At 39.9% G+C, this 16,127-nt stretch overlaps 1 protein-coding gene across 17 annotated transcripts in view; it reads right to left on the bottom strand.

Annotated features, from left to right (window-relative positions):
* PRRC2C (proline rich coiled-coil 2C) overlaps positions 1-16,127 on the bottom strand; it is a 75,172-nt gene that overhangs the window by 13,638 nt on the left and 45,407 nt on the right. For 9 of the 17 annotated variants that reach the window (XM_032998611.2, XM_032998624.2, XM_032998617.2 and 6 more), the window contains 7 exons: positions 14,116-14,367; positions 8,848-8,937; positions 7,021-7,122; positions 2,657-2,870; positions 1,621-1,824; positions 815-936; positions 101-237 (listed from right to left, as the gene is read on the bottom strand). In XM_032998611.2, the coding sequence (XP_032854502.2) occupies positions 101-237; positions 815-936; positions 1,621-1,824; positions 2,657-2,870; positions 7,021-7,122; positions 8,848-8,937; positions 14,116-14,367 (1,121 nt within the window). The remainder of the gene's footprint in view (positions 1-100; positions 238-814; positions 937-1,620; positions 1,825-2,656; positions 2,871-7,020; positions 7,123-8,847; positions 8,938-14,115; positions 14,368-16,127) is intronic. The other 8 variants (XM_032998614.2, XM_032998621.2, XM_032998626.2 and 5 more) reach the window with 4 other exon arrangements.

The raw sequence follows: 16,127 nt of genomic DNA, 5'->3' as shown, positions 1-16,127 counted from the left end.
ACAGAAGGCCATTATTGAGAACAGAACACAAGTCTGCAGGGAAGCAAGTTTTAGAAATTCTGCCACTCAAAAACCAAAGAGATTTGAGTACACTACCTACCTATACGGTTGCAGGGAGGAGTTGAACAACTCTTGGGCTTGTGAAACAGCTGGTGCTGCTCCTAAACTCAGCTGAGCTTGATGTTGTCCTTGAAGAGGTGCATAGATGGGGATGGGGATCTGCTGAACTGAAGCAGGCTGCATAAAAAAAACAAACATTAAATTCCAAAGAACAAAAGCTACAGTTAAATGTGTGCCAGGATTTGTGCAACTTCATAAAAAGTAAACAAAGAACGTCAAATCCCAAGGCTGCATGCAGAGCTGGTATTGCTCCCATTCAAAAGATTACTTTCTAGTTTGATTTTACACTTTTCCTTGCAAATAACCAGCAGAAATGGAATTAATCATTTAGATTTGGGCGCAAAACAACTGCACAAAATTGCATACAATTTTGTACTACAAAAGTTGGGTAAGTCTGCACTAACATGGTCACATAAACACCTCCTGTGAATATGCACTTTTACATAAAGTATATTTCTGAGTGAAAGCTTATTCTCTTAACTTTCATGACAAATGCTTTCTTTCTCAGGAACAGCAGAGATCAACCACCACCCACATGCAGCAGAATGAAATGGCAAGGACAGGTATGACCTCATGTTTGCAGAGTCTTTAGTCCCACCCTCCTCTGCCCCCATTAGCTCATCAGTAGAGCTCTAAAGGCAATATGGTTAGGGAAGGGGGGGCGGGGGGAGAAAAAAATGAAATCCCCAAATACCTGAGAAAGCCCTGGTTGAAAGCCTTGTTGTTGGGCCAGAGAAGGTGGTGCCAAACGCGCATGTTGGGTGTTGAACAGATGACTTGTATCCATATAAAATGCTGGAATTTGAGCTGCAGTACCTCAGGAAGAGCAATACAATTAGTACCTGATTCCAAACATCTCCCTTCTAGAAATGTTTTCATCAAGAGTTAGAGATGCAGCCACTGTCAGTACTTCCCAGTGTGACAGCTACCAGGGAGACTGGGAGAAGAAATAGAACTGAAGAGCTGGGGGCCAACTTTGGTATCTTCTCCAATTCACCCCCAGAATCTATCAGTCTTGCACATGCATCTTCAGTCCCATGCAACTCTTGGGGGACGAGCAACAGAATCTGGCCAAAACACGAATTTGGGTGAAGGAAGGGGAAGAGCATGCTATACTATCACATAATTTAGGTTAACCATATGCAGAGTTTTCTTTAGAGGAAAATGTCATGATTCTAAACTATTGTAGCACTTTAAGAAAGGAGTCAGAACTAAGTCATTCTTGGTCTTCAATAGTGGTTTACAGTACTGCAACAGAAAAATGGTACATTACGAGATTCAAACTCTCTTTCCTCAACAAACTAACAACACAGCATTAGCTTTATATTTACTGATAGAAACTTGCCTAATTTAGAGTAAGACACAATTAATGCATATTTGCCTACAGAACGCTCACCATCATTCTGTCTTTACTGCAGATAAAACCAGAACTGAATTCAACACTGGCTTCAGAACTACAAAAAAGCAGACACGTGGCTTGTCAGCCACAAACACTATTACCTGCTGCAGACTGAGACACATAGACCTGGGGACTTTGCTGTTGCTGGGCAATGAGGGATGGCATGCAGCTCAGCTGGGAAAAGTGACTGGCAGAAGCTAGGCTGCTTGTCTGCAACTGCTGTGGTTTCACTTTACATATATTAGGAGGGTCTGAGGTGCTTGCAGTCTTTGTACTCAGTGAAGAGGTTGTGTATGTTCCAGCTCCTAGGAGGAGAGAAGCAAGTGATACATCATAAAAGAGCTAAAGATTATTTCAAGGCCTCATCTTTCAGTGGTCAAAGTTTTGGGGCAGCTATGCAAGCACAGCCACAGCTGGTGAAGAACACTGAAACCTAATGCAGTGGTTTCTATTAATGTCAGATGGATAGGGAGGACAATTCTGTTAAGTTCACTATAGGAAGTGCTGCAACCACAATACATCTCCCTTCTCAAGTACAGGAGCATATAAAATACTGAAGTAGACATTTTGATTAGTTATGCAAGAAAATATTGCAACGTACAGTGGTTGTGTCTCTCATGACTGAGAGCCGGAATCCAAGGAAAGGTCTTTTTCAAGCACTTTCAGCTCAGATTTGGGCATACATGCTAATATTCCAAGGTGTGAAGATTTAACCAGATATAGCATCTTTTGTTTGCTGCACCAAACCAAGGTAGAGACCAGCACTGTTTGTGAAGAGCAGTTAAACATTTGCTCTGCCTAGTGCAAAAGGGTTTTGGTATGAGCTGTCAAAGCTTTGAATCCAAAAGCAAGAGCACAAACGAAAGTCAGACTGTAATTAGCTGGATACCAGAACTACCATCTGCTACAAAATCTACTTGCTTGCCTTCATTGCCAACAGGAGAAGTTCACCTCCTCTTTCAAGTCTTAATTTCAGCTGACTGAAGTGAAACAGGTAAAGTATCTCCCTTGTAAATTAAAAGGTACTGGGGAAGCTGCTGTTCAGATCCAGCATTTCATACTAGCATAAACCTGATCTCTTGAAAAACATAACTGAGGAACAATACAAGAGGAAAGTACAGACTTGACATGTGGTACCTGATAGTGAAGTTGTCGGCGTAACTGAGGCCACAGGAATAGGAGGCATTGATGCACTGGAGAAAGAGCTGTAAGTACCACTGCTTGGCCCAGTGTTGCTGCTGCTGCTGCTACTGCTGCTGCCACCAGCAATGGGAGATGCTGCTGAGGTCACTGGCGAACTCTTCTCCCCCATGTTTGGGGAATTCTCCCATGCTTTGCGTGCAGACTCCATCTATTTAAAAGAAAACAAATTTTTTCATCTATTAAGAAGTTTCAGCTAGTCAGTCTTCCTCTTTTAACAGTTCTTTTTAGTTCGAAAGGCAATTCAGGCTTCATGCGAGCCTTTTTTTAAAAGTCACCATAATCGTGCAACTCTGTTCATGCAAAAAGCATACAGCCTTAAGTTGGAGCTTCTTATCTGTTCCAACTGCACACGTGCACAGTTCATCTTAACATTCAATGCTCAAAAAAGAATTCACTCACATTAATTCGTATTGGTTTTGTTTGACATGACGAGCAAAAGACACAGTGAGCAAAAGAAAGGTAAAACCCCCTCTAAATGTTTCCATAAAGCCCTTTACTTACAAGTTATTTGGACCATTTAAATGAAATAGCCCCTTGCTTTCTTAGTAAATCATCCACTTTGAGTGATCATCAAAAATATCTAACACACACTTGAGTAAACATGAGGGTAGTCAAGTTTAGATTTCCAAAGCAAATGCTGTTCAAGAAGAAATCATGAGCTGACACAGCTTGTGTGCACTGCTTTACATTAATGCTAAAAATGGTACATGTTCCTCTACTTCTATAACAATTATGAGTTTAAGTCTTGCACGGCAAGGAATATGAAATGTCAATTTAAATATTTTATACACAATTATTTCCCACCAGAAGTGGAAAGAACTATTATTTTACTGCTGCCAATAACAATCCAATTATTGCTACATTAGCCATGAAATGCCAAATCCAAACTGAGACACTTTTGAGGGACTACTGAAAAGGAAATATTAACGTTCAGACTACATCCACTAATTTAAAGGCTCAAACACAGACATCTCTACAACCTTCAGCTGTCCCCAGCCGAAACAGAGATTTTGCTAGCAGAGCCGGATGCCATAGGCTGAAATTGCTCGTCTGGCAGACTGTAAGCTTCTCAAGACCAGGTGCTGGTTTTAATGTTATATGTAAAGCGGCAAATACATACTCACCAACAAACCTGACCTCACTACCTGGATCAATAGAGCCCCCTAACTGGGGGACTTGCTTTCTCTCTGAAAGTCATACTTTCAGCCTACCCCATTTTACATGAGTTAGGCATAGTCTGGACAGACGAAACATGACTTAAGTTACTAGTCTAGATCCTTCAGAAACAATAAAAAAGCAAAGCAGTATCAAAAGAAGTAGGTAACAGGTGATCAATGCACATTCATGTGGAAAGTGGAGTTCTGTATTCCTCAAGAGAGTAAAGGAGAAGGAGAAAAATTGTGTTTCACATTAAAGTGTTTGGAGATAAGTCACCTATTTTCATTTTTGAGACCATCATCCCCTGCAATCATTCTCAGTTTCCCCTCCACAGCATTTTTCTCCAAATCGGTTCTGATTCTTGCAGACAGGGCAAACTTCAAAATTTATTATTAATCTGCTGGAAAGGGCTTTGCTTACGGTGAAGCTCAGGTAAGACCACAAGCTTCCTTCTGAACACCACAGGCTCTGGTAAGACAGGGTAACCGTCTTGTACTGCACCGGTATTAAGAGAAAAGTGAAGAAGTACCTGTGAATGTCTGAATAGAGACAGCTTCTACTATGTTCAGTGAGTTTCATGACATCCTGGAGAAACTACTGATAGCAAAAGCTAGTGCCTACATACTGCATTTTGTCTTCCATTTTCCAATTTACAATAAAAGGCATATAACAGTCCTGAGTTTTCTAACAGCTTTTCTTTTAGAGAGCTCCTTAACAATCTCTAACTTCTTAAGCCAGAAAAATGATCCTAAAGAGATTGGTGGTCAGAGCACCTATGCAGCACCATCTACAGACCAGATATGAAGAAGTAAGAGGCTCTACATTAAGTAAGGCTGAGAAAAATGCTGTAATTACTCTGCTTGCTTAGTTATGGGAAAAGGGGAGCACAAGGCAGATATCATGGTTGCTTGAGGCTTCTCCCCACTGCGGCCTTCACATTGCAGTAATGGTCCAATACATATTATCCAAAAACTTAAGTGGAGTCAAATACCATTGTGCATATCCTAAGTATGCCAAAGTTTAAGTGATCAGAAAAAGAAAGTCGAAAGGTGTCAGATTCTGGACCAGATGCCTACACTGGAATTTTAGATGGAACCTCAGAACATGGAAGAGGGCCAGGCAGCTCAGTTTAAGATTTAAGGACTTCATTTTGCTCAGCTCCTTACCTACCAATAGTCCTTTCAGCTAAGTACTTAAGCGGATGTCTGCCTTAAAGGTGTTTATAACAAAGTTACTCCAAGGAAACAAGAGAACTCAACAAGCCTTCCCATATAAGCACCTTATACCTACACCCTGGCAGAATGATGTCCAGTAGTGGGAGGAATTGTGGCTGAGTTCCCCTGCTGAGTCTCCTCTCAGACAGCCGTATGTGGAAGGGGACAGCGAAAAGATGAGGTGCAAGGATTATTCCTTTATGGAGGCAGAGCCTGGAGATTTTGTTCTTTTAAGAGAAGGAAGGAAATGCTTTGCTCTCTGCTGCTCCCAAAGTATCTTTTAAAAGAAGCAAGGATTATACTGAAGAGGATGTCAAAGAACAGCTCTGTTCTGTCTGGTCTGGAAGGTCTGTTGTGAGAGTTTCAGTGCATGCTTCAAAACAAGCTTGTTGCCTTCAGCATTTGCAAATAGGAGGCAGAGCTCCAGTGGCTGGAATAGAGAAATCAGTAACAAAGCTGCTTCCAAATGCCTTTCCATTCAGATTTTGGTCAGAGTGCTCTTCAAGGTACCCTCAAAACATGGATCTTCAACATATTTTGTTATCAAATATCCGAGATCTATCATTCACTGAGAAGGCAGTCAAACCACCTACACCATAACAGCAGAAAAAGAAACTGCAGGATGAATGACACAAACACTGCAGTTTGCTCTGTAACTGAGCAGTGTCACATTCTTCGTAGCATCATGCTATAGTAACATTCCTACCTGTATTACATGTGAAACAGATATCCAGCTGCTAAGCAGTTAGAGACTGCTATTTTAGAACAATTCTTTCAGGCGCCAGAAAGTCAGATTATGGTAATTTATTACACAAGAATGCAACAAAAAAAGACTTTGATTAAATCACTTGTCCTTCCTCCAGCCCTCTCCCCATTTTTGCTAGTCTATAGTTTTAAAGTGATGTTACATTTTTTTCAGGAAATAAAGTGTTAACAAAGGAAAAGCAAAGATTCAACAACAGATCATTAATAACTATCATCTGTAGAGAACACAAACAAGCAACTGTCAAACCACTCCAGCGAGACACAAGTCTCACTGGGATTGACAAGCAAGTTTCTCCAAAGTGTTAGTTCTGCATCCAATCCCTAGCTTCATTTCTTCTTTTAAAAATTTAGAGAAACTAAGTTCAAACATTGCTCTTTAATACTTGCAGCAGCAACAATGTTTCTACTGGTTCAGTCACCTGCAGACACAATCACAAAGCAGACCTAGGACACTTCAAAAAAAAAAAAACCAAACCCCACCAAAAACTTCTAAAGATACAGTAGCAAAGCTAGAGCCCAACTCTATGTTAGTGAGTTATAAAATGCACACCATCCAAAATCCTAGAAAATGGGAAAACACCATTCAAAATATTCTACACACTTGCTCTACACTGGAGAGCAGAAAACAGAACATTTTTAACACAACAAAACACACTGACTAGCTGACCAAACTGCCCTTCATGGACACCACCACACCACCTACATTTCATTATTTAGAACTTGAGCCATCCAACTCAAACCACATTATCACTGCACAAAAATCTAACAGCTAAGAAGAAATCAGGCTCGGCTTACCAAGCAACTTGCAGCCTCTGCTACCAAACCAAGCAACTTTAAGCTAAACTGTTGAAAAACCTGTCAGATTCTACGGTTTGTCATGAACACTATGGTACAATGCCAAAATGCTAGGATCTTTTTGTCAGGGCAGTGGGAGCCAAGATTGGTTGAGATGCCAAGTGTTAATGCAAAACGGGGTTAGAGATTTATAATTCAAATGCATCCTTTGATAAGAGTCTTGTGTTTCAGCCATCCATTTATATGCAAAAGCAGTTCAGCAGAGGAAACAAAGGAAGGCTCTAAAAAAAGGTTCACCAGCAAGTTCTCCATTAACTTTTTCCCCTGCATGCAAGAAAACGACCCTTAGAGGGATGTGGTACATACCTTGAGGGTGAGGTCGACGGTAGCGGGAGAAACTGGAGTTAGGCTGGAGCTCTGTTGTAGAGTCTCCCTCCTAGGGAGGGGAAGGGTGTGGGGCAGGGGCACCTGAAAGGCAGGCAACACACATCACATTCTAACTACGTCTACTACAAAAGCCCCAGAAAAGCAAAGCTCAAGCTTTAAGTGAGCTACAATTTCTTCAAGGCTTGAGCGTTTGGCAGGGAGACTTTGATAAAATAAGGTGAAAATTTGGTAGATGGGGAAAGGCTATTCAGCGGGTGCTGAGATGCTTCTCATCTCTCTTTAAGAGGCTGAAGATTAAGGTTCTAAAGGGTCCATGTCTTCTGCATAAACAAATACCATTTTCTTGCTTTGGAATTTATTTTAAAGCACCATTTCAGTCTACTGATATGCAAAAATTCTTCCCAAGCCAAGTTTATCCCCTTTTGTACCAATACAGTACATGGGGCTTCATGACCTTCAGTTCTGAGATGCAGTTTCTGAAGAGAGGAAGCTATAAATCTCCAAAGTCACAGGACCATGAAACAAACCAAAACAGATTTGCCATCCGATAACTGAATTCCGTTATCTTCTCTTTCAAAAGATGAAAGATGTGAAACTTAAGGAAATAAACTTGACATAATGCTATTGCTATCATTGCCTAAGAAAACACTGATGGATTTCCTAGAAGTTTTAAGCGAAACGTATCAAAAATATTGCAGTGGTCAGTCTATTACTTCTAACCATTTCTTTCTCCATTCAGAGCACAGCTGATGGACTTCCACTGGATGAGATAAAGCTAATCCAAAAGACACAGATACTGAAGCTTTGAAGCAGGTGATAGCACAGATCCTTTGTGGTTGGGAGCCCCCATTTCCTGTGCTGGAAATCCAACTCCAAAACGCCACAGGGGAACATACACTAACATCATTAACACAAAAGAATTCAGTCTTCCACACTAACCACCAAAGGCACAGACCACACCACCACCAGAAAATCCAGCAGGAGATTAAGTTCAACCGGTATTGCTTCAAAACTGCATTAAAGGATGCTGCAGTACACTGAAAAGCATTTCTTAGACAGAATTCACAAGACATCTTCAGAAAAACCTGAGATCCTACTGTATGATTCTTTCTTCCCCCAACCAACAAGTGACTCAACTCTGAGCTAATTCTATTTCTGCTACTCAAACAACAAAAATCACAAGACCCAAGTTCCCTGACATGCCAGCACACTCAAGACAAACTTGATTTCACTACAAGTCACAACCCAGCTGGTCTTCTCAATCGCTACACCACGATCACACCGTCAGGATCATTAGCTTTATGAGGACTGCAAACATCTTATCTCCGTAGCAACTAAACAACTGAAAGGCTGCTGTCTGCTTTCAGAAACCATTAAGCTGATCCCTTTACATGCAGTTGCTGTGATTTTAGGCTACAGTTCAAAATTGGTTTGTAAAAGCCTTTCTTCAAACTCAGCTACAGAGCTTTGCTACTGGTACCAGGTTCAAGTCCCAACTGCTGCTGAGAGCACACGCTCTCACTATGTCTATCTCTGCTTTTTTACAATTGTTCTTAGAAACATCTCCACTTTCTGTGCTCTTTAGCTCACTGTGGTTGTTCAAAAGACAAGAAAATACCTGAAGAATTCCAGATCATATACTCAAACCAAATGTCCTTCAGAGTAAGATCACTGGGTAATGCACAGATAGTTAACATGAAAGAAACCCTAGTGACTTGTTTACTGAAGGCGCTATTTTGTGCTTTAAAGAAGTGTGAAAATATTTTCTTGTCTTCACAGTCAAGATGATCACTGCAATAGACTTACGTTCGTCACCAAAGTCTCCTCCATTTTTGTACTGCTAGTAGCCACTGTGTTAGGATGAGAAGAAGGTGTAGTGTAGTCTGTTACAGACTCCTGTGAAGAAAAATAATTCCATTAAAATATCTCCCTTGCCTAAATTAGATTTAAACTTTTTGGACAGATGTCAGCCTTTCTACAGGAGGAGGTCATCAAGCAACAGAAGATTAGAATTTCACACCAGTTTTTTCTCAGAAGGCGTGTCCAGCATCATTGCCAAATTACTACTGAGGTCAGAAGAATTCTTGGAAGATTGGTTTGCCCCATGACCTCACAACATATGTTTGGAGACAAGTCAAACTACATCCTATAAAGCAAAAATATACAAAGTGATGTACTGCCTGGGCACTGGACACATTGAATTGTGGTGGTGTAACCAATTATCAATTGTCACCCAAGATGGTATAGCCACCTGTAGGCACTTTTAGCCTATTTAAAAAGTAAAATGTATTAGCTGAAAGCTTCCTGTAGCTAAAATACATACAGAAACTTCTTGGGTAAACCTATGACAAGTAAGGCCCCTCCAGATTAAAAAGAACATACAAGGATAGTTACTATTTGCAAAACAATTTTCTTTCCTTGAAGTCTTGTCTCTGAAAGTCACAAGACTCAGTTGGGATGCTGAAGTCTACCTCCTGATTTCTGCACTGGGCAGTGATTTCAAGGAAGAACTGAAGCTTCCAATCTACCCAGAGGCTTTCCTTGAACCTTATTTGTCACAGTTAAGTGGACCTTAATGTGCTCAATGAACAAGGTCCACTTTCACAGACCCAGCTATAGCCAGTGACTATTGCAGTTGTAGGCATAAACTGCCTGATGAAATTGTCTGATAACATTGCCAGCTCTCTGGAGAATGACCCACAACAAACAAAAGAGACAGTGGTACTTCTGTGAAGCCATATTAAGCACTGCTTTTTAGTTCTTGTCACTGGGTATCTATGGAATGTATTCTGGACAAGCAAACATACAGGTGTTATCAAAACCTGACCCACAGACTCTGACAGATAAACAGTGTGACCCTGAATTAGCCAAGATCCACTCTCTAGCAAGCTCTGCAAACTCCTAAGTTTTACATGTCTGAAGCCCAGAAAAGGCGCTCTCATTTTGACAGAACCAAACATCAAGAAGGAACCGAGGGACAAATTAGCAGCAGAACTGTTGATGAGCGCCTGGACTTGTCAACATATAATGAGTTTGAAGGCACAAGCCACATAACGCTTGTTTAGTTGCATCCAACCAGTACCAGAAGCTATTAAAGTGCACACTCAATTTACTCCTCAAGCCTATGGCAACATCTCCTAAAAGAACAATCAAAGCATTAAGTTACTAACTGGCAAATAACAAAGGATCTTCCTTAAAAGGATGAGCTTATTTTGGTAAACGACTAGGACAACAAGCTAAACCGTAATGGGGTGACAGAGGACACAATGTGCACACTGACTTATTTTTGTATTTATGAAGGAAACAGGAGAACTATTTTCTCCATTTAATTATTTCCTTTAAACTGGTAAAATATGAGATATATGGTATTTCCCATAATCCAAACTAACAAACTGCAGGTTGCACATTTATATGTGATTCCAATAGGCAACCTTAATTTGGGTAAAACAAGGCAAGCACAAGAGGCTGCTTTAATCACAAGGTCCTTCTAATGACGTAATTAACTGGCTTCTTGGTTTTTAAAGATGCTTTACTGCATAATAAGGAGCAAGTTTTTAATATAACATTACTAAAATTCCTTTGAGGTTTGGATGCAAATTTTATGGGGTCTCAGTACTAAAATTCCTTATAAAATAAATTAGATCAAGACTGTTGGTACCTTTCTCACTTTGGAAACTTACAGTACAAAAATGTTTTTTCTTTAGAATTAGAACAAAACCACCATATCAACTCTGGTGCCCTTAGAAGTATATGTGCAATGCTAAACCATCCTACAAGGATGGGTTACATGATGAACATACAGATAAGACAATGCTTTAGCCATAAGAACATCACTCCATAAACTATAGGTTAACCAAGAACATCACTCCATAAACTATAGGTTAACCAACATCCTTCATTTACTGCTACATCAAGTTTAAGAATCTGTTTTATTATCACCATAAGCTTCTGTAATTCAGCTGAAGTGATTCTCCTGTACAACTGTTTTACTGAAGAAACAGATTACTTTATAATAAACTAGCAACAGTAACAACAGCAAGAGCAAAAAGCTGTACATGATTTTTTTCAGTGATCTACAAGTTACTTATACCTGAAAAAAAAGAACAGGCAAACTTTTTACAACTACCTAGTTTGCCCCAAAAGATCACAAAACCTGAAGTGACTTCAGAAACAAAAGGACAAGGCAGACCTCAGAGCTGACCTTTTTATAGAGGATCAGGATATATATGGGATTAATTAGCTATATGCTTTGTTCCTGATTTACATTAATCACTCAAACCAGAGAGCTCATCAGATACTGAAAACTTATTCTCAAGTACAGCCTGTGTCATTTCAGACATCTCTGTAACACAACTGTTTTCAACTACCCATGCAAACATTTCAACTACCCACGCAAACCTGTCCACAACCAGGTATTGATTGTTCCTGAGATTTGAAAGCTTCAAAACTCTAAGAGATGGTAGGGCAGAGAAAGGCAGAGGGTGTCTTACCCGATTCAGAGACCTACACCATCAGATCACTTTTACTCCAAAAATACTGCAGAACCCAAGAGAAATAGCTGCAATTGCTTCAGAGCATCATAATTACATTCTGAACTTAAACATCTCACCAGTATGAGTTGGTTTACATCTATACAGTTTCTAAGGTAAAACAGTCCTGTATGATTAAATGCACATGCTCTTAATTAAGATGCCTGTTTTGGGATGGATGGCATACTCTTACAAAGCTTCTGCAGGAAGACAGCTGGCTTGGCTTTTACAGACATTTAAATCACCAAATACAGTGAAGAAAGTATGCTTTCCTGGAGGCTGATCAGTAGCCTCTGAGAAGGATGTTAAAGGGTGTCAAAAGAGAAATCATTTACATTTGCTACAACTTCAACGCTTGACATTGAAACAACAGATTAAAGATGTCATCACTTCTTCCCTCAATATTGAGCAATGGAAAGAGTACAAAGACAAGGGAAAGAAGTTACAATACAAATCAGTATAGGAATTCCCAAGGTCGGAGCAGTATTTGAACCCATTTTAAAAGCCACTTCAAAAAGTAGCAAGACTGGTTTGTTCTTGCAAAATCTAGATGAAACTTATCCAATAAATCTGCAGATTGTTGGTTCAACTTGCATAGAGCTAAATATAAAATATGACCACCCCTTTCCTAGAAAAAACCTTACTGATGCCCCATGAACTACTTATAACAAAGGAATTCAAAAGCAAACCTGGAACTGTTGAAACAAAAAATATTTATACCTATTATTGAATACTTCAATTAGCAACCACTTCATGAGGAAATTATCGGGAATTTTCATATCCAGCACAAACTGGAAAGTTTCCTTTCACTCTGGTCTTCCCTCCAGAAGTTTGGCACTTTAGTACTGTGGTAGTTCAAAGAACCTTAGCAACCCATGCTTAACTAATACCAGAAAGGCACAAAATGCAGACTTCAATTTTGAAGATCTCATACTTTAAAGATACAACTGTGGAGAGGAAATGATGCTGATTTTAATAGAGCTACTTTATATCGAGATAGCCTGGAGTAATCAGCAAAGGTATGTTTCCTATTCTGTACATGGCTTAGAAGAAGCATCTCCTCCTCGTATTTTGAGTTCTGGTCAGAGGAGCTTGAAAGACAGTGAGAAAGCACATGACATATAGACAGCATTCTTACCAAATACTTGACCAAGCTGGTGCTTATGGCTCTACGCTTCTGATTCTGCATACAAGAAGGGCACTTTACCTGTTTCTGGTATCAACATAAACCATTCACACCTACTTACAGGATGGAAACTGCCAGGAAGGATGAGAAATCCCAGCACTGAATTTTTTTATGTATTTGCCATTCCACTCAGGTTTGCAGCTACCACGTTGGACACAAATATCCTCCTTAACACTTGCTCTTTAACAACACTTCATTGAGATACAATCTTCTGCTTGAATGACACTTTGGCAAAAATCTGCCAAAATCGTCTTGTCTTTTTTTTTTTTTTTTTTTTCAACTGTGGGTGACAAAGATAAATTGTGAGTAATCTGCATTTCAGATTCTTCAACTATTAATGTAACTTTTGCAGAGGATCAGTCTTCCTAAATGGCATCAGAAAATTTCTGCTGAAGACTAGAAAAAGGAACATTGAGACAGCAGGCAACAAGCTTGAGTCTAAACTCACAAAACCACTTTACAAACATACAAGAAGCATTTTTTCCTTTACCAAAGCAGGTGTAACTATTAACTAGTAGCTACTCAAACTGCATGGTTTCTTTACATTCGAGAGATGACAACCATAGTTCTTGCTCAAGACACAACGCTGCGGTAGCGAGGGCAGTCCCCACACAGGTCCTTAAGCAAAAAGCAGAGCGCCTCTGGGGATGTTTTTCAGCCAGTGCTATCAATGCATCACAGCTAAGAACTGAGCTGTAGAACAACAACCCCCAACACCAAGTCACCTTCTCACTGTTGAACAGTTAGAGAAGTCAGGGGAGTTCCACACAGACAACTATGACAAGTCCTCAACAACCTGAAGGAGTTCTGCAAGGGATACCTTGACGATATCCAAGCCAACAGGAGCTGACATATCCTTAAGGTAAACTGAATGAGCCTTATCCAACGCTTTAGCATATTCCTACTTCAGAGACTTATTTTTTCACAGAACAGCACTTAATCCACAGCGTCAGGTCATCCATGCACTTCACCATCGATCACGTACACTACTTGAAGTCTCTGCTGAAAGTTAAGCACTCATCTTGCATATACCGTATATACCTGAGTTTACAGAATCTGCCTATACCAGGCTCCAGTGCCATTCTCCACAGCAAGGCTCAGGACAGAGTTTTCACATTCATAAGGCAACAAAAAAAGTTTAAAACCTTCCAAGCTGTACAGGGATATGACAAACAGCATGTCTCCATATCACTTCTGGAGAGCTGTTTAATCCAAGCAGTACCAAAATGTTTCATATCTGCTATTCATTGGGCTCTGCTGCCCCAAGTAACTACCACCAGCAGGCAACCAAGTGTCAATTACATCACTGTAATCGTATTTTACATATAGTGCTCAGTAATTTGTCAGTGCTTTTCTTACCTTTGTGTTTGTTCCAAACTCTGGAGCAGACACAGATATCATCGTTCCTATTTCCGTGCTCAGTTCACTTGTTGCTTTGGTTTCCTTTGTAGTGACAGGTTCTGGACTTCTGACAGAGGTGGGAGATGGCTTCTCCTGTCCTTCAGGCTCTCCCTGTTGGGCATCCTTCACCTTCCTGTTCTTTAAAGAACGCTCTTTCCCAATAGGACCAGGTTTATACTCTTTGTTTTCTACTGGACTCAAGTCTGGAAGCTAAGTTAGTGTTAACTTGTCAGTTATGTCTTCCCTCCCATGTCCTATCCCACAAGAATATTCTAACATGCTTAAAATAATTTTGCTTAAATCTAACAAAGCTTTCCTGAAGGTTAAGCATTTTCTAACTGATAAATCATTTGAGACTAAGTTAGCAACAGGTACATGAAATGCATTCATTTTGAACATCAGCTATCTAAACCATTGTTTTCAAGCAATACATGTTTTTTGTGAAGTGGCAGAGTTCAACTAAAATAAGATCTAGTTAAAACATACAGAAAAAAGCCAGCCTGACTCTCCTTACAAGAAAAGCACAAAAAAGTATAGAAGCCACTATAAGACTTCGTATACATACAGGTTATTTTAATTTTCAGAGAAACAGGATTTTACAGGGCCCTGGGAAATTAGAACAGAAAACTCCACTTCCATTTAAAGATATCTTGATGTATGGGTGTTGGCAACATTTTTCCCCAGGAGTTGAGCACTATGGGGATATACAGAAAAAATAAACCAAAGCAAAAGTGTTGCCTTATATTACAGACACTATGGCTGGAATAACTGCTGCGATTCAATAGTTCCCTTTTGTGCAGCTGAATTAAATCAGAATGAAGCACCTCAGGGGATCTGAATGCTCTGCTGTTTAAATAGCCATACTCTTTCTGGCTGAGACTACTCTGCCCATTTCACTATAGACCAGCACAAAAACTCCTTAAAGACAGTCCTTAAAATCATATGCCTTAAGATTTGATAGTGGAAAGACAGAAGCTGCTGGTATTGTCTCTATAAATACAAACCAACTGTTTCAGGAGTAGATGAAGACTCTTTACAATACAATGCCTTTGGGCTCTGGGGAGGGCAGTTTCCCAAAGGTATCTGGTACCCTCAGAAGGCCAGCAGAGACTAGTTTTCAGAAGGAAGGAAGAAAACAGCAGTAGAAGCAGATGCCTGAGCCCTGCAATGCAGCAATCGGGAACACCAGACCCACCTCACCCCAAATATTTTTTTGCTCTAACAGTTTGCAGAAGCAGAGATTCCTCTAGACACTGTAAGGTCACACTTGGAAAGGTAAACTGCTCTGTTTCAAGTATGGTTCTCTTACATTACCCATAACAGTTCAACAACACTAACCTCCCATCCTGAGCATAAGTTTGTATTTAGGCTTTATAGCAAACAGTATCACCATGGGACGGTGAGTATGTAGGAACTGTTTGTTCGTTGGGGTATTCCTGTCATCAAGACAGCCCCCTCATTCAGAAGAGAGCACAAAAAAGTTAATCTCCAATGAAATTTCCATTTAGTCACACATTCGTTTTTCAACAAAATCTAGAGAAGTCTCCATAACTATAACCAAGCAGAAAAAAAGAACTTTCTATACAGTGTAAAGTAGACTCTCTTTATATATATTTATTTAATCTTGAGAGTTCAGTATCTTTAAGTGATTTCATGAGGGAAGTTACAGGCATGCTGCTAGTGTATCTGAGATACGAGTTTTGAATGTGCTGGGTTACTACAGTTCACCAGCAGTATTAACTACTGCATGGGTTTTATATTTTACAATAAAAACTATGAACTGCAGCATAAGCACAGAGTGCCTCACGTAGCAGAAGTTAAATTCATTCTACATATGACTGCACTTTCAGACTTCAACTTTTTTTTTTTTTTTTTTAAAAACCCAAACCCAACCAACACAAACAAAGAAACACCCGGTCTTCTATAAAGACAAAAGCGCTTTAATTATATCATGACTGATGCCAAATCTC

Source organism: Tyto alba, unplaced genomic scaffold (assembly GCF_018691265.1).
Source record: "Tyto alba isolate M040663 unplaced genomic scaffold, T.alba_DEE_v4.0 Super-Scaffold_1000006, whole genome shotgun sequence".
Classification (NCBI taxonomy): Eukaryota; Metazoa; Chordata; class Aves; order Strigiformes; family Tytonidae; genus Tyto; species Tyto alba.
This window is presented reverse-complemented; position numbering and strand designations above follow the sequence as displayed.